The following is a 14,019-nucleotide window of genomic DNA, read 5'->3' as shown; positions in this document are numbered from 1 at the left end:
AACATGGAGATACCGTGTGTCCATATCCAGGGTTATTTTTCGTTAAACAAGAACTTTCCTGTAAAAAATGATCATGTAGAATATTACTCAGACACCCTATAACATGCTCTAAGTACAATGCCAGTCCTTCTTAGCCTATAACTTCTCCAGCAAATATTCCGATTAAAATTCAGAAGCAACTTTGTGGCTTTATGGTAAGATTCAGAAGCCTCTTCAACCTGGGAAGCCACCAGAAAGACCCAGGGCATCATGGCTAAGGTAGGAAGAGAAAGGGGAGGCGACTGAGTGACAGAAAATGGGAAGGAGGAAAAAGCTAAGGAAAGTAAGAGGTGTGCCCAGTGAAGAAGACACGGCTGCTGTAAATAACCGCCTCCTGGCCGCTGGCCCCATCCACTCTGCCTGTCAACACGGTCTGGAGGCGCAGGCAGCCCAGGGGCCACAGGGAGGTCCTCATGACTCTGCTAAGGATGTGCCTTCTACCCCTCTCATCATGACACTCACTCATTCATGGTATTACTCAGTGGGATATCTGCAAAAGCAATATCGCCCTCCCCATGCATTCTGCTGAGAAGTGCCCACAGCTGTCAATGGGTAGATGGGAATCAGGTGACTAAGACACAGAGCTTCTTCTGAAGGAGCCAGAGTCTTATCCTTACATGACCAGAGGGACTCCAAGGAGCACTAGCGGAGCGGAAGAGCATGGCGGAAGTCAGAATGAACAGACACGAACAGGCCTAGACTCTAAGGAGCACAAGTTCACCCTGGAGCCGAGGTCCCCAAAGGATGGTCAGGGGAACACGCGGCCCTCGTAAGGAAAGCAAATTAGCCAGCCCTACACCAGACCTACTGAAGCAGAAACCGTAGGGGTGAGATGCAGCAGGCTGTTTTAGCAAGCCCTTCAGGGGATTCTGGTGCACGCGTGCGTGAGAACCACATTAGCGTCCCCAGTAGAGAAGTGGTGAAGATCGGGGTAATGCTTTAGAAAGAGATCTACCAGGAGTGTGAGCAGAGGACAGAATAGATCTTCTAGAGAGAAACCAACTTATATGGGCTTGGACTAGGGCAGCGGCAAGTGGGAATGGGGAGAATGGTGATGTTGGATGCACTAAGTGCTAATGGGCAGGATTTGGCAAGTAATTGGACTTAGAAGAAAAGGAGGGGAGAGTGGCAAGGCTGAGAAGACAGCAGCTCCATGTTATCAAAAATAGAAGACCAGGGATTGGGGCCAGGTTTGAGAAAAGAGATTAAGTTTACTTTGGATATATGGAGACCACATCCCTTCAAGATAGTAAGTCAATTTCCCAATTCTTATTTTGGGAATCACTGCTCAAGAGTTTAATTTAATAACAAACTTTTAACTAAATAATTCTTTGGTTAGGTTAATTTTTTGGTGGTATATAACTGTCAGGACTTTGAGAAACAGGAAGGTAAAACAGCCAAATCAAAGTTAAAGAAGTTCACTATATCCCAGATAAAGCTATCATGTTGACAAAGTAACCTGAGAACAAGATATTTATTATTATTCTAATTAGCAATTAGAATAATCAGCAAAAGTTTGAAGATGAGGCAGTAAATGTGCTCTATGCCAAAAAGGTACACCAGCGTAAGGCAGAGGTGAAACTGAGTAAAAAGTCACACTGTCACTTGAGGGTTAGGCACACTGTGATTTCAAGAAAGGAGGCTGAACGAAATGGCAGTGGACGCCACTAAGCAACAAGATTGGTGCTTTGAAATCTGTCGCTGTATGAAATGATCACACATTCCCATAAAGAACCAGAATCATCGTTTTTGACGTGCGGACGTGTTACCATCCTCTTGAACAAAAATGCTCTATGTAAACACGGGGTGTTGGCGACCTCAGTTACAGCCGCGAAGGCAAGGGACCGCACCCCGCGTGCTGGCAAGCACGGCTATCACAACCGGAGCTCACGATGTCTCTACGTGCTACAAAATCGAGCCATTTCAAAAGCAGGGCATTTAATTTTGGGGTTATTCAAGTACGTGCGGCTATTTCTAGGAACATCTACTTAAATGAAAAAATACTTTATTATTTTCAAAAAAATTTGGCCTTTCTGGACTTCTGCTACCACCTACCAATTGAGGGTGGAGATGGGGGTTTCAGTTGTGCTCAAGAAACAGGGAGAGCTAAGCAGACATCCCAGTCGAATGTGCAGGAAAGTAGTCCATAAGACTGAGTCTGGGAGGATTCAGTGTCTTTTATTGCTTCTGCTGTACTCTTCTTTAATGCAGTTACGTAGTTTTCCCAGTTTGAAAAAATAAAAGCGATGGCGAGTCAAACCCACTACACAGCCAACCAGTGGTCACGAGTACATTCTGCAGCATCTATTCAGGCTAGGTTCCTCGGGAGGTCAGTCTCCCCACATGGGCTCATTAGGAAGTAAAAGCTCAATTTCCCCTTGGGGGCAGTAAGGGCAGGAGGACAGCAAACATCTGCGTATCAGTGGTTCCCAAGACTAGAACTCCTGCCAATATTTGACAAAAAGGAACACTTGACAGTGAAAGTAATTCTGTGCCACTCCCATATCTAAATGCAAAAGCAAATTCCATCTCAGAAGATTTCTTGGGGATAGACAGACCCAAGCTTTATAAACTGTGGTCTCATTCATCTCTAGAAATGGATACCTACAGGCCATAACGGTCAACCACGCACACTGTTACCAACATTTGTTTATTCTCTCCATGGAGAGGGATGGGGGGAGGCAGGAAGAGGAAGGGAGACAAGGAGAGAGGGAGGAGGGGGAGGAAGAGAGAGCAGAGAGAGGGGGAGGAGAACTGAGTCATTTCCAGCAAGACTGTTGAAGACTTGGCTGGATGTTAATGTTAAATTCAACTCTAGGGGGAAAAGCAGCAGGTGGAAACCACAGTCCTAGGGGGATAGAAATGACTTTTTTCCCCCTCTATCCAATATCCTCCATGTGAAATACATTCCTCCCAACACTTACATTTTAACATGCATCTTACCCTGCCCAGAGCACCGTTAACTTCTTCTTTATATAAACAGGCACAAAATGACTTTTCCATCCAGTGCCTCTAAGAGAAGCTCTCTGGCCATCAATTCTCACATCCGGCCACAGCAGATCTTTAACAGAGCAAACTAGGGCCTTTAAAGGCCAGCCGATAGGTGACCCTCCCAACCATATTTTCTGAACGACAATGGACAGGATATTTAAAAAACACCTAGACTCCCCCATTAAGCTGGCCTGTAGATGTCACAGGTAACAATGAACCTGTAGGTTCACTATTCATGCTCACCATTTAACTAGCTAATTCCCGAAATCCTTTACACTCAAGTAAGCAAAGAGAGGGCAGAAGCATCATAGTAATGATCAGTGCTGGGTGTCGTCACCTGAGCTCAGGGAAGATGGAAGGTGCGGGAACAGTTACTGAGCGCCTGCTGCAGGCCAGCGACCTTGCAGATGAGAAAACAGACGGAGAGGAAGGTCCTCAAGTCTCGGTCCCACATCTAAAATGTGGTGGAGCCAAGCTTTAAACCCAGCTCCAAGGGACATCCGGGAACATTAGGAGATTTGCTGTGTGGTTCACAGGCAGCTTCAAACTTGCCCACATGTCATTCATCTTCATCTTTGAGAAGACGGGGCCCAGATCACCGGTGCCCGACTGGGTTTTTTGGTTCTTCAACACTCTCCTCTGATCCTCACAGCCTTTTTCCTTTTCATGCCTAGTTCCTCCTCCAGTTTCCAACTTCCTGAATGCCTCGCTATCCGAATTGGAGGATTTGCTTAAGGGGTGTGGGAGGCCGACAGAGTACTAAACGAACACATTGCAATCATCTCACCAGAACAAGTAGCCAACCACAGAAGGGAAAAATCACACCCTCCCACCTTGGGGAAAGGGAAGAAAGTTTACAGTCACAAAATCCAAATTCCCCAAACACACATTGTTCCAGCAAAACAAGCCTGCCTATTGCATCCCTTCCTGCCTGCCCTTTGGACTATGCGAGGCATTCGGCTTCACTTCTGACTCATGTGACGGGAACCAGTCTCTATTCCTTACTCTTTGTCAGTCTTTTAGACACTGATGTAAAGCCGGGATTTTTGGTAAGAGGTTCAGAAAGCTTCCATTTGTCATTTTCCACTTGGCACAAGTTGACCCTGCTTGGGGCAGCCTTTTTTTTTTTCTTTTTTGGTGAGGAAGATTGACCCTGAGCTAACATCTGTGCCAGTCTTCCTCTACTTTGTACGCAGGATGCCACCACAGCATGGCTTGATGAGTGGTGTGTAGGTCTGTGCCCAGGATGCGAACCGGCGAACCCCAGGCTGCTGAAGTGAAGTGTGCGAACTTAACCACTATGCTACCAGGCTAGCTCCAGGGGAGGCTATTTTTTGATTTAAATAAATACTACAGCACACATTTCTGTCACTTATGTGTACACATGTTCCCTGCTTAATGAAGCCTGTGAGAAGTGGCATCATTTGTACAAAATCAAATTGTGTTTTCCGACCTGCTTGACTATATTCCTATATAGTCAACTTGAGCTTTTTCTTCCCAGTTAAAGGGGACCCAGAAATTTTTTCTTCCCCTAAAACAATCACCGTTCTTTCTCTGAATTCCTAAAGGCAGCTATTTCATACTTCTGTGGGCAGGTCTTGGTGCAAAGATCAGAAAGTCTGCCTCGGTTCTCTGCAATGCCCACCCCTCATCCTGCAGCACACCCACCCAACCCCCACTGCCATTATCAGCTCTGACACTTCTAACACCTCGTCCGCATCACTAGGCACTATGGAGTTAGCAGGCAAGTCTAATGCCACAGAGGAACTCAGTTAAGTTTCCTATAATGTGAGTCTCATAAGAAAAATTAAGTTAGCAAGGTTTTTCATTGTTTGTTATTAAGAAGCTGATTAAGTTTTAGAAAAGGTGCTAAAATTACCTGTGGTATGAAAATGTAGATGCTTACATACTCCCAGAATAACATTTCTCAATAAGAACACCCCCCTCCAAATACATTCTCTCCATCCCACCCCCATTGCCCCAACTGCTGGGGCTGCTTGCTGACGATGCCCTCAGATAGCATCACCCTTCAGGAAAACATGTCTGAAAATTCTCTGAGTACCATAGCACCAAGCAGCCAGAGGTGGGACTGGAAGGCAGATCTCGGCACACATCTCTGTTTGACCAGAATCACAATTATTTTGCAATCAGGAAAGAACAGGCCGTGGGGAACAGTGAGTAGGAACCTGCAATTACAAACGGTAAGTAAATGAAAGTGAATGCCTAAAAACAGACAGGATTTACCTAAGGGTTATTGACACATAGGAAGCCAGAGCACCAAACCAAGAGATTCTTCCAGAGTCTCACATGCACTTCTAGTCGACTGTTCTGAGGTTGATGAGATGAGAATTTTGTTTATGTTTATGTTTATTTGTACAAATCACTGCAGAAACAACTAGACTGTTCCTAATATCTCCCCCTTCCTCTTAGTGTTGACCTGCTACCTCCCACCCGGTTCAAACTCGTTAGTCTAATGCCCCCCTGTTACACTCCTTCCACAGACCCACTCGGCTGGTGTCAGGGGAGTGAGGGCTTCACCGTGTGACCGCACCTGCCCTTCCTGGACAACTCGCTTCCCACTCTGCCCTAGCAGCTTCCACCCAGGCTCGTCCCTACCCTTCTGCCTCAGAGCCGTGTCTGACCCTGCCCAACTCCACAACAGCGCCCCTGCTCTGAGTCAGCCCTGGCCATTCAAGTTCAGAAAGGCATCGCCAGTCCTTGTTTTCCTTCCACTTTATTGAATAAAACTGACAACAATGTAACAGATGTAAAGTGTATAACATGATTTGATACACACATAAAACACTGTGAAAAAACTGCCGCCACTGAGTTAATTATAAACACATCCATCACTTCACATATTTACCCTTTTTTTTTTTGGTAAAAACACTAAAGTTCTACTCTTAGCAAATTTCAATTACACAACACAGTGTTCAACCATAGTTATATGTTACACATTAGATCCTCAGAGCTCACTCATCTGACAGCTCAGTCTGTACCCTTTTACCAAACTCTCCCTGCTTCCTCCACCCTCCAGCCCAGGGCAACTCACTCTATGAGTTCAACTTTTTTTGGGCATCACCATTCTTGATTTTTCCACCATCATTACCCCCATAGGCTGGACTTGGTCTCCACAAGTCCACTGCGAGTCTCCATAAAAACTTATGAATCAACGACCCGCTCTCTTCTCTTGCAGAAACTGCTTGAGCCAGTTTTCAAGCAAGTCTTTCCACACACACACGGGTGTAAAATGAGTGATTCCACTAACCACATGGGTTAACCCACATGGGAAACTCCTACTCAGTACCAGTCTCCATTCGCTCCCTCTAAACGTGGACTAAGGATGCTAGTCCTTGCTGAGGTGTGCACGTGAGCTAGGAGGTCTGAGGTTTGTCCAGGCAAGCCATGGCATTGAGAAGGCCTCCAGTGGACTGTGACTTTCGAATTTTAAAACTATGCTATTTATTGAGCATTGCTTCCATAGGCTGGATATGTTACATTTAGTTTGTTTCTTTCAAATTCCCACTTGAGAATGAACCACGGTTTCATGGCATGAAAACAAGTCCTTGGATTACTCTTAGTTTAAGGATGGCCTTTATCCTCTGCCAGGGACGGAAGGAGTCCTCAGCAGTCCTTCCTGCTGGCTTGTGTAAGCTCCTGAAGGGCAGCAGCCTCCTCCTGCCTGTATTGTGCCCATTATGTGGCAGATGCTCAAGTACTTGCCAAATGAATGCCTGATAACTACTCTCTGTGACTTATGGAGAATTAAATCCAGGTGTCACATCCTCCACATCAGACTTTCTGGAGCACAGGATTACAATGCTAAGGCAAGTTGCTAATCATATATATCCCAACATATGGATGTTTAAATCTCAACCATTCACGGAAAGGGTCATCTAGCCAGCACACGACCTGAATGTCATGAGGATTATTTGGGGTGGAAACAAGTCACCCAACTTGGAGACAAGATGGGATACTCAAAGAACGGGATCGGCCTATTAAAAGGTATAACCCATGCTAGAACCAAGGTCCAGAAACAAGCCCAAACAGTGAATCCGTTAGACTAACTGGTTTAGTTACCAGAGGTAAAGTTTAATCTAAAGTCTGATAATCTTAAGATGATGTCTTCGAAATGCTAAGGACTGGATAAAAGTTTTTACTTGCTACAATTGATTGCCTTCTCTGATGTTTAAAAAACAAAACAGATAACTTGGGTTTTCCTTTAAGTACTTTACAATCCAGTGAGAGTTGTCAAAAATCTTTCTAACCTAATTTGAGAAATAAGCCATCTCAATGCCCACATGACATCTCTTGTCAATTAGAGAAATTCACACATTCTTTCTACCACCCCCTTCAGCAATTACAGCGCTTCTCATCTATACTTTGTAATGGTTTGTTGCCTAAATCCCTCAAACTCTGGTAGGTCCTACAACCCCATCAGCACCAAGCTCTGATCTTGTCTACGTCCCGCCTGGTTCAGGGGTAGAGGATGAAGAAAGCCAGAAACTTACCAGAAATCAGCTTTTGCTGCTGCTGCTGCCCACGTTTTAAGAGCTCTATGCCCTCCTCCCCTGGTCCTCACCGCCACTCCATCCTTGACAGTTTCTGGTCCTACATCCACCCTATATGTGGATCTCAGACTCCATCTCCCACCTGTCCCTTTTCCTACTTCAATTTCCACCACTACTTTTAGACTACTTTGCCCGCATATCCATTTCCAGAAGAGCCTGCTCCTGGGTTCAGAAGCTCTAGGCACTGACTCTTCAAATTTATCTAGACAGACCCAAATTTTCCTTATGGTCCCTATTTATCCTTCCCCCCCCCCCCCCCCCCCCACAGTGTCCTAGTTATAATACATATCTTTCAACTACTGTAATGAAGGCAGCGTAACAGAGTTCTAGATCTTCCACTAAGTGTATGATCTAATTTCACCTCTCTGGACCCCAGTTGTGTTCTCATGCATAAAATGTGAGAGTTAAAAAAGGAGATCTTTACAGAAGAAGAAAACTAACATTTACTGAATACTTACTATGGTCCAGGCAGCCACTCTGCATTATCTATACAGTCCTCTTAACAACACCGAGCGGGGAAAGGACTGTCACTTCTGTGTTCCAGATGAGGAATCTGAAGGTCAGAAAAGTCAGGTGACCTCTCCCAAGGCTGCCTGGTCTCAGCAGAGGGGCCAAGTCCAGCCTCTGCCACATCTCTCTGCCTCTCTGGACCCTTCAGGCCCCAACATGCTCTCCTGTGTCCCTTAACTGCAACCACCGAGGTCTGAGCCCTGACTGGTCCCAAAAGGTTTCCAGTCACTCCAGTAAAGATCATCTTCATTAGCGGACATGCGGATCTCCATCTCAGAGAACAGGCTGAGATTAGCCCAAACCAGAAACTTGCACATCACTTGCAAAAGTGATTAAAAAAATAAAAAGACACACAAAAATTTGTTTCTATCTCCTGCTCAGAGTTACGGAGCAGCAGCGGACGAAACCTTTGGAAGATGGAAGTTCTTCCCTGACACGTAGGGAAAGGCCGGCCAGCCTGCGGGTCGCTGTTGCAGGTTGTTGGTAAGTTGTAACTGCCAACACAGGGACACAGCTCTCTAAATAGGGTCCTGATCAAACCATGCTCAGAAATGTAAGAAAGACTTTACAGATGTCGTTCCTAACGTCAGCTTCTCTGTCCCATTCTACAGCATATGTGTTCACTGCCTTTCCTGCACAGGTACATAGGATGAGTGCTAACATCCTCTTCAAGACTTTGATTTATTATTTATTTATTTTTGGTGAGGAAGATTTGCCCTGAGCTAACAACTGTTGCCAATCCTCCTTTTTTTTTTTTTTGCTTGAGGAAGATTAGCCCTGAGCTAACATTTGAGCCAAACTTCCTCCATTCTGTATGTGGAATGCCTCCACAGCATGGCTGATGAGTGGAGTGGGTCCACACCCAGGATCCAAACCCATGAACCCCGGGCAGCCAAAGCAGAGCACATGGTACTCTAACCACTCAGCCACAGGGCCAGCCCGACGGCCCTGATTTATGAAAGGAAAGTTTATAAGCTGTAACTTATAAGAATCTCTGCGCTGCTGCTTTAAAAAAACTGTGGCCGGGAAACAGCCAGTGTGGGTAGTGATGAGTTGCAGCCAAACCAAATAGGGCAGATTCTTCTCAATTTAATATCCATGTAAAGTTTATGGGAGCAGGAGGGTGAAAAACACCCCGTATGCGAAATCAGAGGGGGAGCGTGGGTGGGGACTGGCAAATGCCATTACGTACTTGTTTTCAAAGTAGGAACAAAGCAACAATATTTTATTCTGGCGATCAGCCGTGGCAAGAGTGCCAGATATAGGCTCCTGATTAATACTCAATGGAGTGAATTCAGGTCCTCTTTCTGCCACAGAAATCCGAATGATGATCCCGGCCATATAAAAGTATCTATAATTACTACGCATTACAACTCCATGCTAATCTTAAATTCGATATTTTAAGTTTTTTAGAAATGCAAAGCAAATTTTGTATCCGGTCCTAAGACCTACAAATTCTGAAAATCAGAGTGAAATCTATTTCTATAAGCAAAGAGAAAAATCAGGAAACCTCTATACAAGGTCGTGGAATTACAAATTTTAACTTTCTTTCTGCTTATCTGTAGTTTTAAATTGTTCTACAGAGAACATATATGATTATTTTAGTAAGGCTCAAGGACTTTATGCTAAGCTGGAACTTAAAAATCATATTGTAGGTGCCTCCACAATTTCTCATACAATAAGAACTAGGCCTTTTTTATAGTTACAGCTAAATTATAAATATCTCAGATCTACACTTGCCAAGTACTCTTTTTGTACCGATGGCAATGCTACTCACATATATCTATTAGAAAAAATTAAACTCTTCTCATTATTGGTATATAATTAGCTGACGTGAAATATTAGGTTTACCTTCTAAACAGAAATGAAGCATTAAGCCAACTTTCCTCAGCAGTAGTTCAGTCATTCTATTTTTACATTTTGGCATGAATGAGACTGACATATCTTTTTATATATTTTAAGAGTTTCACATTAGTGAATCCAAGAAATTGTCACAAAGAACTAAAACCCTATAAATAACCAAAAGCTATTAACGAGGCCAGGGCTCTATTTGGAAGGGCACATTCTCCTCCTGAGGCCATCAGCCCGGGGACAGGGCCAGACCTTTCACACTACATCTAAGTGCAGCAAATGAGGCAATTCTGCATTTCCCAACATTCCTCTTCACACATGTTGAAAGCAATAAATACTGAAAATTAATTGGGACTTAGGTAGGGGAAAGCAAGAAATTCCAAAGCAGAGAGTAGGTGAGAAGTCAGAGAACCATTCAGAACTTGGCTTCTTCATCAACCACTCATGTTTTTTTACTAACCTTGAAAAGAGACGCCAACGGGAAGGAAGGTAGAACAAGAGAACGAAGAGTCTTTCCGGAAGGGTCTCTAGATTTCCCCATGCCACCCCAGCCAGTAAGCCCCAATTATGGAACATATGCTCCGGTTTAATTTTCATACCAGTGGGAGCATGACCTTTACTTTCTCTAAGTTATATGCAACCTGAACGGCTCAACCTTAGACGCCTCTTGAATGTCCTTGTTCCTCCAAGTCCTATCCTAAATTCTATGGCCATGTGATTCTGGCAAGTTCCTAGTCTAGCGTCATCCTATTTGAAATCCGAGAGTCCTTTTCAACAGCTGGGGGATGTGTTCCAGGCATCAGACACACCACAAGCGAAATCCTTCTTTCTATAACTCTCTTCTCTGCTGGAACACAAGCCCTGCGAGAACAGGACTCTGTGCCTGTCCTTTCCCCTCACGGAATCTTCTGGGCCTATTGCAATGCCTAGCACAGGGGAGAGGCTCAATGTGATTTCTGAAATGAACCTCTGTGTGACAGGTAAACCCACATTGACCAACCAATGCCACCTCATCTGTACCTCTGCCCTATATTTTGGCCTCTACTTCCATTTATTATCCACAAACTTCTGTTGGTTGAGCACATTTCGGCTTACAAATTGCCCTGGCGAGCAAATATTTGACTGCGATTGTCATTGTGATCAATATATAACTCAATGGGGCTTAATGAATCTGAGGAAACACTGAGAAAACCCACATGGCAGGTCAGCTCCCCCACTTACCGGCACTTCCACCGACTGCATGGAGAGGTCACACGGTGGCCTCAGGGCTTTGGGCCTCGTGGCGTACCAGAAAGTGGTCAGGGCTGCAAAAGCTCCAACGCCCATGAGCGTGTTGGTGGGAAGAGTACGAACGTACTGTCTGAAGTCAGCCAGCTCCGGCATCCGAAAATACTGGAACAACTCGTGGGCTTCCATGGTCCTATGTTGGTGGTTCCCGAGGCTGAATTCTGTGAGAAGAGAAAAATGCCACGTTCATTCCAGGGAGGTGGGACTCCTCTCTACAATTCCCAAAGGCCAATCATCTAACTCAATGGCTGGCTGACCCATCAAGGCATTAAACCCACAGTCCAATGGGCCAGGTCTCTTCCTGGCTGTCAGATTTCATTTTTCTAAAAACACTTGAGGAATTCATTCTACTTCTATCATCTTATGTAAAGTCTTCACCAACCACATGAAAAAGATTTTACTCATGAGGAATTCTTGCCATAAAATGCTCATACTCTATCCCTATTCTCTTCCATCTAATCAAATGCACTCGACTCTCATTATCACGGCTAATGAAGAGGCCCATGCAGACCCAAACCATCTCACGGCCATTAGTTTCCATTTCTTCCAACAAATCTCAGAACAAGCTCCCCAACTGGTGAAAGAGACCAACCTAAATTTCAGTGTCTCTCACCTTCCCCATCCTCTTTGTACCATAAAAGCAACAATATAAATGCAGGGGAAACCGTAGTTGGCTATTCTGATAAAATAATTCCTTACGGTCCTCAAGATCTGACAGCTAAAATATAATAATAAATTGGTGCACATAAACTTTAAGCCAACCACCAAATATCGAGAGAGAGACTGCAGCGTGGTATTTGAGCAAAAGTATAGAATAGTATTCAAGATCCCAGATTCCACTGCTAAATCCCGCCTCCCCAGCTTATCAGCGATATGATTCTGGCGTCTCTGTGCCTCAGTTTCCTCATCTATAAATGGAGATGAAAATAGTATCTATCTCGTTGAGCTTTTAGGACGACTAAATGATTCACATAAAGAGCTCAGAATGGTATGAGGCACCAAAAATTGCTCAATAAATGCTGGGTATTACTACTATTTCCTCTACCAATACTCTCTGATGAGTCCTGTGTGCAGAACAGTAAGGTACAGAGGTAATAAAAAAAACAGTGCTGACTACAAGGAGTTTAAAAGAACAAAACTAAGAAGCCAAAACACACAGACGAAAATCAGATGGACAACCCAATGTATATGAAAACCCTAAATTGAATGTTATAGACAACTTATATACACATCAGTATAAAAATATGCAGATAATGAGAATAATTCTAAACTGGAAAATTATCAATGAATAATTGCTCTAAAGTACATTTGGCAGGAAAGGGAAGGAAATAACAGTAAATGATCTGAAAGACTTTTCTCAAAAACTTCCTGGAAATCCACTAGGTGTTAATATTTTAGCTATAACTTCAGATGGTATTTGTGAGCTACTTATGATATGTTCTTTTAAACAGCTAGGTCACAAAACTGAAAATAAGTTTCTTTTTTCAAATACAGAAATCCTCTTGAAATTTCTATCTATGTTATTGTATTTTTTTTTACAGAGTAGCAGAATATCAAGTGTTTTCACTGGCCATCAACACTATATAATGTATTTATATATCACGTATTTGCTCAGCTCATGCAGTCTGGTGCTACAACAGTCTGTGTAGTTGTACGTGCACACACACACACACACACACACACAGGAAATTTTGAGGTTCAACACGACAACAGAGAAGGAACAGACAAGCAAATTTCCTCAGGTCAGAATTCTGGAGAGAAAGCACCAGGACTTACAAAACCACTCATCACTCACTGACTGCTGGGTGACACACAACTGCAGGAACAGAAAAGGTGGGAGGGGTGGGGCAGGGGTTGGAAGAGCTCAGCTAGTGCCTGCCTGGCCTGCCAAGGTCTATTAGGGCATTAGTCACATGCCACGTCCCATGCGGCTGCCCAGTGGGCTAAAGGTAACTGGCAGACAAAAATCTATACTTGACTCCTCAGGAGAAGAGAGCGTGGAAAACGGGCCAATGAGCAGCTAGGAGCAGAGTCACCCCACTGCTCCACCCTTGGGCAGGGACAGCATCAGTTAGTGTCACTGCCAGTGCCAGCTCTGAAAACAGACACTGTTTTCTTTCTGCTCAGCTTCCCAATAAGAAGAGACAATGGGCATATTTTTAAAAACCTTCGAAATGAATGATCAGATGTTGGGTGGTAATGTCAAACCAACATCAGACAGACCAAGAAAGAAACAGATTGTCCATAGTACACTCAGCAGATTTATTCTAGATGAATTCATAGGAATGGAGCTACGCCAGTCATTTAACGTATCTGAGTGTCTGGTGTGGCCTAGGCACTGTGTGGGGGGGCTGGGAAGACAGTGCTAACCATCTGGTCGGGCTCTCCCTGGGCTAGCCAGCTAGCGGGGAAGATACAACAGCAAACAAGCAAAATCTGGAAGGTGTGATAAGTATTACCACCAGGGAGATCCAGTGATCAGGCCAGGCCTCTCTGTGGAAGGGAGGCTTAAACGGCGACTTGGAGGATATGCAGATAAATCGAGTCTGGTCCTTCGGCACTGGGCATCAGATTTCATAAACTGTAATGCCAACTCTACGAACGCAAGGCAACCTTATGCATATATTGTGCCTTCCCCTCAAATCACTCCATCTTCTAGCTGTCTTCAGGACCCCCACGGCACTCCAAGTCTGCAGAGGAGTTACCCACCCCTGCACACACACTTACACCCTGCCCTTCCCTCTTCTCTTCCAAAAGTCCCTGAAGTAAT

At 44.4% G+C, this 14,019-nt stretch overlaps 1 protein-coding gene across 5 annotated transcripts in view; it reads right to left on the bottom strand.

Moving 5' to 3' along the window:
- Positions 1-14,019, bottom strand: part of ACSL1 (acyl-CoA synthetase long chain family member 1) — a 64,883-nt gene that overhangs the window by 32,624 nt on the left and 18,240 nt on the right. For all 5 annotated transcript variants that reach the window (XM_046648705.1, XM_046648704.1, XM_046648701.1 and 2 more), the window contains one exon: positions 11,184-11,410. In XM_046648705.1, coding sequence (XP_046504661.1) covers positions 11,184-11,378 — 195 coding nt within the window. In that variant the 5' untranslated portion in view covers positions 11,379-11,410. The remainder of the gene's footprint in view (positions 1-11,183; positions 11,411-14,019) is intronic.

This window comes from Equus quagga, chromosome 22, assembly GCF_021613505.1.
Source record: "Equus quagga isolate Etosha38 chromosome 22, UCLA_HA_Equagga_1.0, whole genome shotgun sequence".
NCBI lineage: Eukaryota > Metazoa > Chordata > Mammalia > Perissodactyla > Equidae > Equus > Equus quagga.
Note: the sequence above shows the minus strand (reverse complement) of the source record. Positions and strands in the feature narration are given on the sequence as shown.